At 36.7% G+C, this 17,393-nt stretch overlaps 1 protein-coding gene across 2 annotated transcripts in view; it reads right to left on the reverse strand.

Moving 5' to 3' along the window:
- COMMD10 (COMM domain containing 10) overlaps positions 1-17,393 on the reverse strand; it is a 139,018-nt gene that overhangs the window by 35,435 nt on the left and 86,190 nt on the right. Inside the window, exon 5 of one of the 2 annotated variants that reach the window (XM_023745937.1) lies at positions 12,434-12,475. The exons of the other annotated variant lie outside the window; for it this stretch is intronic. Coding sequence (XP_023601705.1) covers positions 12,455-12,475 — 21 coding nt within the window. The 3' untranslated portion in view covers positions 12,434-12,454. Of the gene's footprint in view, positions 1-12,433; positions 12,476-17,393 lie in introns of those variants that run through there. 2 annotated transcript variants of the gene reach the window in all.

Consider the following 17,393-nt stretch of genomic DNA (forward strand, 5'->3'; position numbering starts at 1 on the left):
TGAAAGAAAAACAACTTCAATTTTGTAATAATTGTTAAAACAAGGTCACATGAACAGGTAAAAGACCCATAAAAGACCCATAGTTCACATATAAATCCTCATGGTAGTAATAATCCAATGCATATGGCTTTTACTGTCATACATTTTACTTTAATACAGTAAAATGTATGACAGTAAAAGGAATACAGTAAAAGTAATGATATATAGATTGCTTATACAAATATATTTTAAATAAAGTAAAATTCAGTGTTCAAATGGAAGTATTGAAGTGTCCAGGAATGGTGCATTTAAATAAGGCAATTTTGCTATAACTGCATTTATCTGTAATTAATTTACACATAGAGTTATGAGCTAGCTAAAAAAAATAGTATGAGTTCTAAAAAAACATACCCAATAGAATAATTTTGTCTCTAAGCCTAAACAGTGCTGATTTTAAAAGGGTCTCAGAGTCCCTTTTGTAAGAGATCCCTTAAAGTATAAATGGTTGGGAAAGCACAGGGAGCAACTGACTTGGAGCCGTAGGAGTGCTGGAGAGGAGGGGGAGGGAAAGGCAACAGCTCCACTAACCAGCCACTCAAAGAAGTGTTGGAGTCAGAGCAGTCGCTGAAGGGTCTGAGGCTTTTCCTTTGCTGGAAAACTCTCACCTCGTCTATCCAACTGTCTACATCCTACCAATGAATTTCAACCATCAGGGTGTTATTTGAAAGAGGACATAAAAATCAATCATTTGTATGCTATAATTTCAGATCCGTATTTTTCTACATATTTTGTCATTTATTTTTCCATTTGTGAAATGTGCCAGAATCTACCCATCTACTTTATTTGTTTACTAGAGGCCCGGGCCTCTAGTAAATTCGTGCAAGATTAGGCCTTCCTTCCCCTGGCTGCCAGTACTGGCTTCCCTCTGGCACCTGGGGCCCAGGCTTCCCTCACAGTCCCAGCTTCATTGGGAAGGTCATCTGGAAGGACATCTAGTCTAATTAGCATATTTCACTTTTATTATTATAGATTTATTTATTTATCTACACAAACACAAAGAACACAATTAAGAAAAGATAGCGTGGTCTAATAACAGGAAGCTCATAAATTAAAAACATAGATTAACTGTAGAACAGGCTGATAAGGAATACTTGCTCCTTTCTTTGAGGACTCTCTTTGGTCCTTCAAGAATCAGGATGATAAAAACTGCAATTCATTTTGGCTGCTAACTGTAGGACTGCTGCTTGTTTGTTAGATTTGGAGTTCCAGTATGAATCAGTTACCTTCTTGTATTGCTGCAAAGCTGTCACATATTTCAGGTATTTCACTTTCCTGCTACACCTCTGGGTTAGACTGACTAATTTTTGGCTCCCACCTCTTCATCTATTGTGATTTTATTGGAGATGCATTTTCAGAGTTCTTGCATGTCTGAATTATCTTTGCTTGCTCTCACATTTCATGGTGGAGAGTTTGGCTGGGTATGTAAGCTTCTAGTTTCAAAATTATTCTCCGACAGAACCCTAATGACATTTTCTCCATTGTGCCTTAGAATTCAGGGTTGCTGATGAAAAGTATACCAGTTTGATTCATCCTTTTGTTGGTAACCACTTTCTTCCCCCTCTTTGGAATCTCTTAGGGTTTTCTTCTTTATGTTTGGTGAACTGAAACTCCAAGAGTATGTATTTGCATGGTGGTATTTTACTCATTCATTCTGCTTAATACTTGCTCAACCCTTCCATTTGAAGATGAATAGCATTCTTCAGCTCTTGTGATTTTTTAAATTCTTTCCTTAAGTTCTGCTCTGCAGTGTACATACATTATTTGTGTCCATCCATTATCTTCAAACATCCTTCTATGTTTTCACACATTATGTTCTTAAAAAAATAAGAACATATTGGTTTATTAGGAAGTGATAGATGCTATTGCAAATGAGAATGAGAAAGTAGAGCAGTATAAGGAAGTTCAGATGCTGGAGGTGGGGTGGGGAGGGAGTACAGATTTTGATTTTTTAATAGGATAATCTAGGTAGACCTCACTAAGAAGCTAAAATGTGAGCACTGAGAAAAGTCTATGTGAGTATGTGTGAAGAACATTTCAGGTGGGAATACTAGCACAAAGACCCTAAAGCAGAAAGCTCATGACATGTATCAGGAGCAGGAAGAATATAAGTGTGGCTGAAGTAAACTGAGTGAGGGAGAGAGAGTAGTTTAAAATAAGATCAGAGAGGAGACCTCGAGGAGGCCATGCCATTTAGGATTTTGCAGGCTAATGTTGAGATTTCTCAGTCTGAATGTCATTGCCATCTCACACCTGTCAGAATGGCTATCATCAACAAATCAACAAATGACAAGGGCTGGCGAGGATGCTGAGAAAAAGGAACCCTCATGGACTGCTGGTGGGAATGCAGACTGGTGCAGCCACTGTGGAGAACAGTATGGAGTTTCCTCAAAAAAACTGAAAATGAAACTCCCATTTGATCCAGTGATCCCACTTCTAGGAATATATCCCAAGAAACCAGAAACACCAATCAGAAAGGATATATGCACCCCTATGTTCATAGCAGCACAATTCACCATTGCTAAGATTTGGAAACAGCCTAAGTGCCCATCAGCAGATGAGTGGATTAAAAAAACTGGCACATCTACATAATGGCATATACACTGCTGTAAAAAAGAAGGAATTCTTACCATTTGCAACAGCATGGATGGAACTGGAGAGCATTATGCTAAGCAAAATAAGCCAGTCAGAGAAAAATAAATATCACATGATCTCACTCATTTGTGGAATATAATGAAAAACAAACTGATGAAGAAAAACAGATCTAGAGACAGAGAAGCATCGATCAAACCATCAAACCTCAGAGGGAAGGTAGGGGAGGGTGGGCGTAAGGGGGAGAGATCAACCAAAGGACTTGTATGCATGCATATAAGCCTAACCAATGGACACAGACACCAGGGGATGAGGGCATGTGTGGGGGGGTGGGGGGAAAATAGGGGGATAAGGAGACATATATAATACCTTAATCAATAAAGAAAAAAATAATAAAATAGATTTAATGTTCTAGTTATGAAAATTACATAATTTACTTCTATCATAAGCTCAGAAATTGTGGGAAAAACCACAATACTACAATATGCAGATAAATGTAGGTAAGTGTTACAGAAAAAAATTATATACAAAATTGGTAAGCTGAAGTACTCTTAGAAAATATTTCAATTGGTTCTATTTATTAAAGAAAAATGTAATAAACACTTTCTTGCAAACCAACAATGTTGTAAATCTTACATCTCCAGATTTGTACTGATACCATCAACTCCTTTTGAGTAGAGTTAGGATAACAATAGAAACCTTGGGAAAGATTAAATGACAGCTAAGTTAAAGAGTCAGAATATAATATGGTTGCTTCAAAGCAATTTTGTTAGTTGTAATCAAAGCAAATTTAATAAAACTAAAAAAAATCGGCTGCTAGAATGTTACAATCTCCTGTTTTGAATAAATTCATGTTATCAGGAAATCAATATGGCTCATGTTGCACACAAACAAGTCTGAAAATAGCAGCACCCAGAGCTCCAACAGGATGCCATATCCTTGAACTTTTAAGACCAATATGAACGGCTGTTTCCTGGAAGAAATGATGATTCTGAGCAAGACATTTCTTAAAATACTATTTCCAGAATTACTTGTTACCACCATAATAAAGCATTATCAGGAAATAATCAGCCTGATTATTCACAGCATTGGTGACATAGAAAAAACTGCTCATATTTACTGGACCACAAGTAAGAATAGGACGTTTTTATGATTAATAGGTTAAAAGGCAGGAGTTTCCAATGAACGTAGATTGGGCAACTTTCAAATGTTTGATGACTATCCTGACCACTTTCAAAGGGTTTAATGTAGTTTTAAAATGTTTCCCTAAATGTTGCATCTGATAATAGTTAGGAACCATCTTAAAAGTTTTATTCAACAACCTCAAGGTTCGGCTCTGAGAACCTCATAAGCATGTACCCTCTATGCTATAACAAGATTAGTAGTGTATTTCAGCATTAATCTAACAGTTGGTTTTGAAAATTTTTTAAATGTGTAAGCTCCCCAGGAATTCACCTTCAATTGAACAACACCAATTCTACATGAATCATAAAAACCCATTTCTACTGGCTATAATATGAACACTCAAACCCATATCCCTTATATGGGGCAAACCTCCAGGGAATGAGCCCAACAAAGCACTGGACTGTGAGGGGGACTAAGTTTTGACAAAGTACCACTGGATAATACTTACACCATTAATCATTTCTGTCACTTACCAAAACGGTTTAATGTCTTCCAGTTGATGATGCTAAACTGCTTTGAAGCCTTTGCATTTAGCTTTCCAAGCTTTTGTTTTGCTTTAAGCTTAAAGCAATTCTAGCATCCTTTAACAGCAACATAGTGCATCAACAAGTTGATTATTTTAAAATATCTTTTATTAAAGAGATCAATGTTTTAACTATTATCTGTTTAATTAAAGTGAACAGCAAAGTTTGTTAAGTGTCAATCACAAATTTATACTCAATTTAAATTATGGATTTCAACCAAGAATGCTATATTAACATAACTCTTTTTACAGAAGGATCTTAGAATTTTACACACTCTCAGTTAATTAATAATCCTAACAAGATTTAAGAACTTTTTTAAAAAATAAACCTCACCCAGCCAGTGTTGCTCAGTGGTTGAGTGTTGACCTATGAACCAGGAGCTCATGGTTCGATTCCCATTCAGGGTACATGCCTGGGTGGCAAGCTCGATCCCCACCGGGGGTTGTGCAGGAGGCAGCTGATCAATGATTCTCTCTCATCATTGATGTTTCTATCTCTCTCCCTCTCTATTCCTCTCTGAAATCAATAAAAATATATTTTTTAAAAGAACCTCCATTTCTCCTATTCAAATTCTTATTTCCCTTTTATTTTGTTTCATAGAAATGAGTACAAAAAATAGGAAGATAACTGGAGACCACTATATGAGGCTAGGGGTGTGTCTTCTTTTAGATTCAATAAAGGTAAGGCAGAATGGCAAGTGAAAAGGGTACATAATTATGAACATGAAGTGAATACAGGTAAGTGCAGAAAATATGAAAATAAATGGAAGAGGTTAATATGGGAAAAGAAAGACAGATAAATGGAGAAAGAAATAAGGAAAAAGAAGGAAAACATTAGGAGGGCAAATTAAAACAGAATGGAGAAGAAAGAAAAATGAAAAGACTTCAAAGAAGTACATTTGAGACAGACTTTGACAAACAGATAAAATAGATGGATCTTGAGAATATCATGCTAAGTGAAATAAGACAGAAAAAGTCAAGAACCATTTGATTTCACTCATATGTGGGATATAAAGCAACAAATAACAAACAAGGCAAACAGACAACTCATAGACACAATGTATGGTGGTTACCAGAGGGAAAGTGGGGTGGAGGGGTATAAAGGGAGTCAAACACATAGCAACGGAAGGAGATCTGACTCTGGGTGGTGAAACACAATGCAATATACAGGTGATGTATTATAGAAGTGTACATTTGAAACCTATCTAATTTTATTAACCAATGGCACCCCAATAAATTTAATAACATTTTTAAAATTCTGATTAAGTTGAAGAAATTTCTCTGGAGCCACATTAATAAAACAGCTTAAATTTTTAAATAATTAAATGTTTCCTTTAATTTTCATATTTATGTTTATAAAATAATGCTCTGAACAAGAATCAAGGACACAACCTGAAGTGATGTATTGTCCAAGAAATAATCCTAATGGAAAAATAGAAAAAAAACACCATATTTTTAAATTATGGTAAATAATGACCACACTGTGACTACAGAAAAGTGCAATTGTAGTTACTACATTCTGCAAATAGCAGCACCCAGAGCTCCTAGATATGATTTCATCCTAGATATGATTTCAGTACTTTTAAGGCTATCAGACTATAGTTAGAAGAAAGCCAAAACCAGACCATCTCAATTTGCAACTGAAACAGGTGTTCAGGGAAGCATAGCTATCAAAAACAAAAACTTCAAACTTCACTCTTTTAAATTGAATTGGAGAATTTCTTGTATTCACTGCCAGGAAATATCACCCGACAGAAGTAAAAACTTTGATACCTTGACTGCTGAAATAATGACTTTGAAAAAAAATAGTTCAAAATAATAAACTATCCTATCTAATAAAGAGGGAATATGCAAATTGACCATCACAAAGACGGTGGCGCCCTTAGCCACAAGATGGCAGCACCCAGTCCCCTCAGCCCCCCTGAGTCCCCCAGTCCTTACAGCCCCACGGGGGGGGGGGGGGTTGCCAGAGTCCCCCAGTTCTTTCAGCCCTGCTGGGGGGGAGGGTGGGGCAGCCAGAGTCCCCAGTCCTTTTAGCCTAAACTGATTACTATGGTAAGTGGACCAACAAGGTTTTCAGCAAGTGTGAGAAGCAAGCCTTGGCGGGATCGAGGGAAAGCCAGCGGGATCGAGGGAAAGCAGCGGGCTCAGGGCCACTGCTGCCCAGGGAGGACCTCAGAGTTTGGTTCTGAAACCAAAGGGACCTGCTCCAGCGCAGGCTGGGGAGGAAGCGCCGCTGCCACGTGCCCAGCGCCAGGTCCCTGGTTAAGGAAGCAGGTCCAAGTTGCAGCCATGGGGCCTGGCGGGGCTGTCTCATCCTGGACCATCGTGGCTGAGCTCTGGCGGGGGCGGCGAGCACCTCTGGGATCACTGTCTGCACTCAGGCCGCCTACAGACACCGGTGGAGCGGGCGTGGGTTGAACATTTTCATGAAAATGGGACGCCTGCCCCGGTCCCAGGCGAGGAGAGGGCAGCAGGATCGGGGGTGCAGCCTTGGGACCCCTGTTAGGAGGCACCGGGGCTTGGGAGGGGCTGGGAGCAGAGGGTCCTGGTCGCTGGGCTGACAGCAGGACGGACCCGAGGTGCCTCCAGTGGCCATCATCCACCCAGTGCTGGGCCATGGGCCCTCACTCCGGAGCTCAGCCATAGGAGGTGCTGGCCCTGGGATGTTTTTCCTGCTATCTGGCTGGAAGTACAGGAGGCAGTTGAATTAGAGTCATGATTGTAATTTAATTTCTCCAAACTCAGAGCTATTTTCTTTACAAATACATCAGGGGCCAGGAAATGTTCACAGAACTAGGGAACCATTCCCAAATCAGGAAGGGAAGTCACAGAGTGTATACTATTGCTACGAATACAGTATTTCCTACTACTTACAACATATACAATGTAATGTATTAGATGCCTTCCTATCGCATGAATTATGTATTCTCATAGAGTAATACAGGTAGATATGTTATGGTTATGGCAGTATGTCATATCCTATCTATAATAAGTGTAATATGCTAATTAGAACAGACAACCTTCTGCAAGAAGCCAGGACTGCAAGGGAAGCCAGGGTCCTGGGTGCCAGAGAGAAGCCGGTGCCGGAAGCCGGGGGAAGGAAGGCCTACTCTTGCACAAATTTCGTGCATCAGGCCTCTAGTAAATAAGAATTCCTATTTGTAGATAGAGCATGATTCTCCAAATATCCTGGTGTTTGAGCACATAATAAAATATAGTTTGGCCAAAAGTAAACTAGCTAAAATTAAAAAGCTCTACTACAGGAAACAGGAACACCAAAAATTCCAGATGAATAATCAGAAAATGTATTAATTGAAGTAATGTTGGGATGGCTATTTTTTTTGTCACACAAAAAAACAAAAGTGTTGACGAGCATGTGGAAAAATTAGAATTCTTGTACACAGTTGGTGGGAATGTAAAATGGTGTAACTGCTTTGGAAATCAGTATGGAGGCTCCTTGAAATATTAAAAATAGCTCTGGGTGGTGTGGTTCAGTGGTTGAGCATCGTCTCATGCACCAAGAGGTTGCCGATTCAATTCCCAATCATGGTACATGCCCAGGTTTCGTGCTTGATCCCCAGCACGGGGCGTGCAGGAGGCAGCCGATTTACGCTTCTCTCTCATGGATGTTTCTCTCTCTTTCTCTCCCTCTCTTTTCCTCTCACTCTAAAATCAAAATGAACATATATTTTAAAAAGAATCAACCAATGAATGCATAAATAAATGGAACAACAAATCAATGTCTCTCTCTTGTTCTCTCTCTCCCTTATCTCTTTCTCTCTAAAATTAATTTAAAAATAGAAATACCATAAGATTGAGCAATCACACTTCTGGGCTTTTATCTGAAAGATTTGAAATTAGGATCTTGAAGTGATATTTGCATTAATGTTCACTGCATCATCATTCACAATAGCCACGAAGTAGAAGCAACCTCAAGTGTCCATCAACAGATGAATGGGTAAAGAAAATGTGGTATACATATATAATGGAATATTATTCAGCCTTTAAAAACAGAGAAGGAAATCCTGCCATATTCAATAACATGGATGAGCTTTGAGGACATTATGTTAAGTGACATGAGTCAGTCACAGAAGAACAGATACTACATGATTCTACTTATATGAGATCTCTGAAATAGTCAAACACGTAGAAGCAGAGAGTAGAATGGTGGCTGCCAGGAGTTAGGAAGAGGGGAAATGGTAAGTATAAAGTTTTAGTTATGCAAGATAATTAAATTCTTGAGATATGCTGTACAACACTGTCCCTATAGTTGACAATATTTTGTTTTGAGAATAGAAATCATGCTAATTGTTCTTAGTATAATAAAAAAAAAAGGAGAAAAGAATCTCCTGGACCATTACCACTTAGCAAGCAATGGAGAAACAAATAACAAAAAAACAGATGTACTGAAGCTGCTGTATTACATGGCCTCTTCTCACAAAGCTAAGTAGACAACTATGCTCTTTGAAACTCACTTTCTAATAAATGCAGTTCAGAATACTTGGACATGGGAAAAACAAACTGTATTTAGAATACATAGGAGACTGTCTGCAAAATAGAGTTAATGACTCTAAGATATTAGAGGGAAGGAAAGAATATTGGATAAAATTTAATAAAATGTACATTCAATGGACTGAGCCATAAAGGTATTCTTGAATTAATTTAGTGTCTCAGATACTGAAGTGATCATGTATTTAATTGTGTTTAGGATAGGCTAAAGGATATTTTAAATAAACATCTTTTAACACTTGGAGTGCGGGAAATGAGTTAACTCCAAATCTCGAATAACCCACACAGAATGTTACTTTATGTCACCACACAGAATTTTACATCATACACATATGTCTTTTCACTTGCCAGATAAATAACTGTGCTTATATTTTGTTGCAAAACAAACCCATACTTGATTATATATTGTCATTTTTCCTCTCCAGTTGTTTCACATATGAATCATTTGTCTCCCCAATTAGATGATAAACTTCTTTAGGGCAAATCATATTGTCTTATCCTTTTCATCATTAGCAGCTAACACAATGCTGGGCTATAGACCTGCTCAATAAATGCATACTGAATTGGACAGTACTCTTAGTCATTGCCATTTCTTTTCTCTGAAGTACAGTTGAATAGACTGAATGCTGTGTGTGGCACTGTCAGCTTTTATACTTCGTCCTGCTTCTGTGACCACACTGTTAGAAGAAGACAAATCTTTACATTGATTCAATGCTGCTCCTGCCAGGATTATCAACAATAAATGACAATGCCCCAGTGCCAGTTCAAGTGGTAAGTTTTATTATATACAAATACCTGTTACCTAGAGATTGAACCCAAAATACCTATACCAGACTTAGTCATTTTTATCTGCACTTGACTCAAAACAAATGATCAAACTTAAATATAAGTTCACTGCCTGAATCTTTCATTCTATAAGTGAACATTTGAAAAAATAGCAAAATGGGAAATACTAAAAATAATTACTTTAAATTATAGAAACCTATTCATTTATCAACAATATCACCCCAATACATTCAATAAAATTAAAAAAAGAAAGATTATCTAGACAGTTTGGCTCAGTGGACTGAAAGGTCTGGATTCGATTCTGGTCAAGGGCATGTACTTCGGTTGCCATCCCTGGTTGGGTTCAAAATTAATTACTTTTAAAGTAGATAAGTTGTAAATGTTCTCTATATACTGGCATTACTATGCCCAAATGTGAAGACAAATTAATTTCTTCTAAAGTGAAATTCCTCTACTTCAAATTATAATGTCCATAGGCAGGTATTTATTTTACACTACTTTATAAGAAGATAAAATAATTTATCTTAATCCTATCACAAGCTGGGGAGTCAAAATAAAAATATAATTATCATAGTTAAGTTAATTTTCCAAATATAAAACTATGTCTCAATGCTTATTTAATAAAAATTTTTTCTTTTTCAATATAGAAATATTGAACTGAATTAAGATGTAGTTAAAACTTCCTTAATCAGGAAGTTTAACATGAAACCAATAGAGAGTCACAGTGATCCTAAAAGGTCCTATTTTAATAAGCTTGAAAGGAAAAGGATCAGAATTCTGACTAAATTGTCATTTAAAACCCTGTAATTCATGACAAACCACAACTCATGCAACCATGAAAACATTTATTTAAAATCATAGCAGGACTATATTATCTCTTCAGTTTTAATTGAAACTTTGAAGAAAAAAAAAACAATGACCTATCAAAGTTTCTTTGATAAATCTATTTTATTACACATTTTATATCTTTACTAGAGGCTTGGTGCACAAAATTTATGCACTGGGTGTTCGTGGGTGAGTGTTCCTCAGCCCAGTCTGCAACCTCTCAATCTGGGACCGCATGGGGATGTCCAACTGCCAGTTTTAAACCGGCATTTGGACATCCCTCTCACAATCCAGGACTGCTGGCTCCCAACTGCTCCCCTGCCTACCTGATTGCCCCTAACTGCTTCTGCCTGCCAGCCTGATCAATGCCTAACTGCTCCCCTGCCAGCCCGATTGCCCCCAACTGCCCTTCCCTGCTGGCCTGATCGCCCTCAACTGCCCTCCCCTGCCGGTCTGGTCGCCTCCAACTGCCCTCCCCTGCAGCAGGCCTGGTCACCCCCAACTGCCCTCACCTGCTGGCCGGGTCATCCCTAACTGCCCACACCTGCCAGCCTGGTCACCCCTAACTGCCCTCCCCTGATGGCCTGATCACCCACAACTACCCTCCCCTGCCAGCCACCTTGTGGCTGTGAGCACTGCCATCTTTGAGGGTGTGGCAGTCAAGTAGCATATTCCCTCCTTATTGGCTGTGGGCACCGCCATCTTTGTGATGGTGTGAGGGTCAATTAGCATATTCCCTCTTTATTAGATAGGATTTCTTTTTTTGATATAAAAATTACCATATGTGAACATAATAAATGATTTTTCTTTCATTACTTTGCTAAATGAATTAAAATTAAAACTTCATGTCGTGGAAAATAAAAAATAATGAAAAAAATTTTTTTAATTTTATAACTTGGCCAAAAATATGAATGATGTTAGTATCAAAATTGTGGTTTTGTGGTTCACACTACACTGTTTTTTCATTTCTCCTAACCTCAAGCTTTAAAGGTGAACTAGAAGTGAAGTGTATTTTAAAATCAAACCACTACAATGGCTGCTATTTGGCTGAAAAGCTCTTATTTGCACCAACCTCCAATGGCAAACTGAAATTTTTTTTCTAATTTCAGAAAAGCAGGGAAAAGGCCAAAATGAACACCTAAGAAAGTTATAATGACAGTAACTATATTCACATTTATCACTACAATGAAAAAACACACCTGCTAATCCTGATCCCTATAAAAAATTTTAAGCTCCATTGAAATGTAAGCATATGTGCATTATTCTGATGACATTTTATTCCCTCTCTTGCCTTGCTGACATTTATAACATGACCCAGTTCAGCTAAAATTACCATAGTGAAAAAGTAGCTGCACTCTGATAAGTGATTTTACCTAGACATGCTGTCTGGTTCCCACTGGTATACACATGCTGACATCCCTGGGTGAGAGAGATTAATTCCTTCTACTTGTCTTTTTCATGATAAAAGGCATCGATAGTGACTTTTTAAAAATTCCTTGCTTCTAAACTGAGAAACTGAAAAGCTGTGAATGCTAGGCTTCACCAATCAAGTAAGAAAACTAAACCTTGTAACAACACAAGCTAAAGAAAATATCCTGAAGCTGATATCTTGGGAAATGAAGATAATAGGAAAGAAATCACCTAAATTGGTAGTCTCAGTATTTCTGGCCATGTTCCCTACTCCCCACAGGTAGTAGTGGACTGGCAACTGGAAGGCATATGAGACAAAACATAAAAGTGGAATTTCAGAGATAATACTATTCCATGTTAAATGATCAGGAAGTATGAATTAAATAAAAAAATTTTGCAGGTATATTAAAGATATAAAATAAAAGGTCTTTCAAAGATAGTGTGAGATAGAAGAAAAATACCTAAAAATGAACTAATGGAGAATTTACCATAAAGTTATTGAAATTATTGGTAGAAATAAAAATGTCTTCTCAAAGGAATCCAAGACATGTTGATTGAAAATCTGAGGCTCCATTAAGGAAAATACTAGGTAAGAGGCTCAGGGTCCTGAAATAAAGAGAAGTAAAGAGAAATAATTTCTCTCAACAGGCAGAATCCAGTACTTAAGTAGTGATATTTTCTAAGTGACCAACTCAAATGTATGCCAAAGATGGTGAGCCTGTAGTACCAATAGAAATGGGTCCAGTTTACCACCCTTATGAATCAGGAAAGCCAAAGAGAGTGAGACTCAGGTACAGTATACAGAGCAGTAAACTTACCTGCACCTTGGGCCTGGGACCCAGAAATAATGAAAAGTAGAAAGAAATGAAAGTGAAGTTAGAGAGGTCTGAAAAAAGAGTGTTTAATGCTTTAAACTGTCAAGATCAACAATTTGCTTATATGTAAAACCCGTAATAGCATGTTAGGGATTATAATAAATCATAATTACTATTTTTAAGAATAAATATGGATTTAAGTGCTGCTGAAATTACTCTGAATTCAGAGGTACCAGGATGTCTGTGGCAGGATGTATGGCAGAGCTGGTAACATATACCAGCTGTGTCATGACCTGACTTGCACAAGGAGTGGAAACCTAAGAGCAGCTGACTTGAGGGCGAGTAGAAGGAGAGTAGAGAAAAGACTAACCCTGGGCCTATGGAAAGGAGACAAATTGTTTTCATCATGTGAGTTATGATGTACAATCACAGCAATGATGACTAAAGTGAATGCCATGATATATTGAAAGCTCCAAATTTGCATGTGAGAGCACCAAAAGACAGTGTCTCTAATAAGGAAGGAGCTATACAGGACATACATTACAGAGGTAGTGGTGAGGGTCGGCCCTCATGCTGACTGCATGAGAAGACAAGAGTCAAGGAACATGTGGGGCCTGTGTGCACTGGCAAAATACCATGCATATAAAAAATAAATGGGGGTATACTGTACAGGGGAGGTGGAAGCCTTGCATTATACAGGTAGGGCATGAACAAATATAATTGAGTTACTACTGTTAATGTGACTACATATGATCCCCCAGAATAGTGAGGTATGGAGAAACTCAGGTTAGGCACAATTTGTGTCTTGATTGTCTGAGAATGTTTATTCTGACAGACATAATGAGGGAAAGAGAATTATTTAGAAGAGAGTGGAGGTAAGAGGAAGAATATAGTTCCTAGATTAGACTTATTCCAGATCACTGAGAAAAGCAGTCTTCTACTCTATGACCCTTTTTATAACATTCTTAATGGTGTGGTCTGGGGTGGAGATGGAGGTTTTCTTAACAAGATGATGACAATCACAACAAATGATATTTGCCTAGTGCCAGCTACTGTAAAAAACACTTAATTATTCATTAACTCAATAAATTCTCACTACAGTGTTAGAAGGTAGATGCTGCTATTATTAATCTCACTTGGTTAATAATGGAACTGAGTCAACTCATCAGCCATCTGCACCTTGTGTGGGAGAAAGATGAACCTGGACAGGCTTCACTGTCCAAGTATAGAGCTTAAAGCCAGCACAGTTACCATCAATAAGGAGGGAATCCTTAGAGGCAAAGAAAAAATAGAAAGAGAGAGGCTAAATCCTTGAGCTAATAACCAAATTCTGCAGGCACAAGGGGAGACCTATAGCTTTTCAGGCTAAATTCATAAAAAATATGGGCAATGGGAAGCTAAAATCTGTACACTGTGCAGAGACAACATTTGCAGTTTCAATTCAAGCAAGTTAACTGACTACCAGATCAAAAAAACCAAGGTCCTCAAAGCATATAACAAAGCTCAGAGTCGCTTCAACATGCAGGGTGAGGCAAATGTAGGTTTATAGTTGTGAGTACACAAAACACAGAGTTTATTCTTGTATTATTAATTATTGTATTATTTTCCATACGAACAACTGTAAACCTACTTTTGCCTCACCCTGCACGTTGAAGCGACTGAGTTTAAGTAACATTTTCCATTTCTTTGAATGTCTAGTAATATTTAAGGAAAACGTTATCAGTGAATGAACATACAAAAAATAAATCTCAAGAGAAAAATGGAAGCTAAAAAAGAAAAAGAGGAGACTCTAGATCTGAAAAATACAATAACTGAAACAAAACATTCACCAAATGAACACAACAACAAATTGGAGATAGCAGGAAAAGAATCCGTAAATTTGAAGTTGAATTAATAGGAATTGCCCAATCCAAAGGTGAGAGAGAAGAAAAGACTGGAGAAAAATGATCATAACACTAGAGACCTATAAGAAATATGAACTAATCCAACATAAGTATAAATGGAATCCTAGCAGAACAAGTGATAAAGGGAAACTTAAAATATTCATAAATATAATGGCTAATAAATTCCCAAATTTAATGCAAAATAATAGGTTAAGACCCAAGAAATTCAGTAATATCTAAACAGGATAAATACTAGGAAAATTTATGCTAGAAACAACATAGTTAAACTCCTGAAAGCCAAAGATAAAAAATTAATCTTGAAAGAGACCAGGGAAATTCCATAAAGGGGAAAATGAAGACTGACAGCCAAATTCTCTTCAGAAACTAAAGGAGCCAGAGAAATTGAAACAACATACTTAAAGTACAGAAACCAAGAATTCTATTTCCAGAAAGTTCATCCCTCAATAATAAAAGTAAAATAAGACACACTCAGATAACAAGAATAAGAGAATCTATTGCCAGCTGACTTGAATAATAAAAAATGCTAACAAATTCTTCAGTCTGAATGATACTAGATGACAACTAAGGTCTACAGAAAAGAAGGATGAGTAAATATATGCATAATATAAAGAGTATACAAAATTTTTCTTTCTTCTCCTAATAAAAAAACACAAAAGATTACTTAAGGCAAGAGTTATACCACTGTATGAACTTTATGTTAATAATATAATAGTAATAATAATAATGATGATGTAGTATTAATATCAGTTCATCTACTGTAACAAATATACCACACTAAAGTATAATGTGAATAGTAGGAGAAAACTATGCAGGGTGAAAAGGGATAGATAGGAACTCTGTACTTTCTGTTCAATCTTTCTGTAAGCCTATAATTACTATAAAATAAAGTCTATAAAAACTTTAATTACTAACATCGGGTAATATAATAGTGATTATACCATAACTCTAACTTTTGAATAACTGTTTGGTGTAATAGCAAACCAAGCATCACTAAAAACAACAACACCACCTAACAAACTAAGTAGTAATAAACAAGAATTTTCAAAGGACATACGGACATGTGTCATACTTCAGTCAACAACGAACCACATATACTATGGTGGTCACATAAGATTATAACAGCTGAAAATTTTCTATTGCCTAGTTACATTGTAGTGCAATGCATTTCTTATGTGTTTGTGGTGATGCTGGTGGTAACACAAACCTACTGCACTACCAGTCATATAAAAGTATACCACATATGAATTCAGTAGTTGGCTATACTATATAGGTTTGTGTAGGTATACTCTATGATGTTGCACAATTACAAAATTGCCTAATAACGCATTTTTCAGAACGTATCCCCATCAATAAGTGGCATGTGACTGTATATGGAAAACCTACACCTGACATCATATTTAATAATGCAAAAGTGGATACTTTCCCCCTAAGTTTGGGAACAAGGAAAGAATATACCTTCCAATCACTTCTATTCAACATTGTATGGGTAATTCTAAAATCCTATATAATAAAAGCCTAATATGCTAAGTGTCCGGTTGTCCATTCAACCAATCAAAGCGTAATATGCTAATGATATGCTAAGGCCGCTCAAATGGTGCCACATTCTATGTTTATAAATTGTTTGACTATTGTTAAGATGAAAAATTTCCCAACTTCATTTAAAGATAAAATGTAATTTGCATCAAAATCCCAGTATTTTGTGGAAATTGACAAACTAATCGTAAGTTTTTATACTAATGCTAAGAATGTAAAGTAGGCAAAATAATTTTGACAAAGAGCAAGGTAGAAGAAATTATAAAACTCAAGTTAAAAACCCTGCTATAAAGGTGTAATAATCAAGACGGTGTAGTATTGGTCTAAAAATGGCCATACATATCAATGTAGCAGAATAGAAACCCAAAAAATAAATCTTTCCATTTGTGAAAAATTAATTTTAGACAAAGGTGCCACTATGGAATTATATGGAGGAAAGAACAGCCCATATGGCTATCCAATTGCCCAGTACTGCGTGTTGAAAGACTAATCTTTCCTCTATAAAATTATAAAACTTCTGAAAGAAAATAAAGGAAAAAATCTTGGGCTAGCAAAGATATCCTATATATGACACCAAAAGCATAATCTATAAAAGAAAAATTTGATCAACTGGATCATAAAAATTAAAACCTTCTATTCTTGAAGACAGCATAAGAAAATAAAGATTTTCCACTGTCTCGGAGAAAACATTTGCAAATCTGACTTCACCACAGAAGATATAAGAGGACTAATCACATGAAAATACACCCAATATCATTAGTCTTTAAGGAAATGAAAAATTTGGAACCACAATAAGATACCACAACACATCTATTAGAATGGATATAATCTTAAAAACTGATAATATCAAGTGTTACTGAGGAAGAAAAACCTACTTTCCTACTTTACTGGAGGGAAGGTAAAATGGCGTAGCCACACTGAAAGAGATCAGCAATTTCTTAAAAAGTTAAAAGTAAATTTACCATATGTCCCACCAATTCTACTCGTAGGTGTTACCATAAGGGAAATGAAAACATGTGCCCATAAAAGGACTTGTGCATGAATGTTACAGTACTAGACTGGAAAAAAATCTGAATGCCCCCCCCCCCATTGTTAAATAAATAAACAAAATAGGATATACTTATAAAGTGGAATATTATTAAACAATAAAAAGTAACCAACCATTGATATATTTCTACAACATTAAGGGACCTCAAAATAGTATGCTAAGTAAAAGAATTCAAACACACAAGTCTTATTATACATGATTCAGCATATAACTGCTTTATCTGA

This window comes from Myotis lucifugus, unplaced genomic scaffold (assembly GCF_000147115.1).
Source record: "Myotis lucifugus unplaced genomic scaffold, Myoluc2.0 scaffold_0, whole genome shotgun sequence".
NCBI classification, from domain to species: domain Eukaryota; kingdom Metazoa; phylum Chordata; class Mammalia; order Chiroptera; family Vespertilionidae; genus Myotis; species Myotis lucifugus.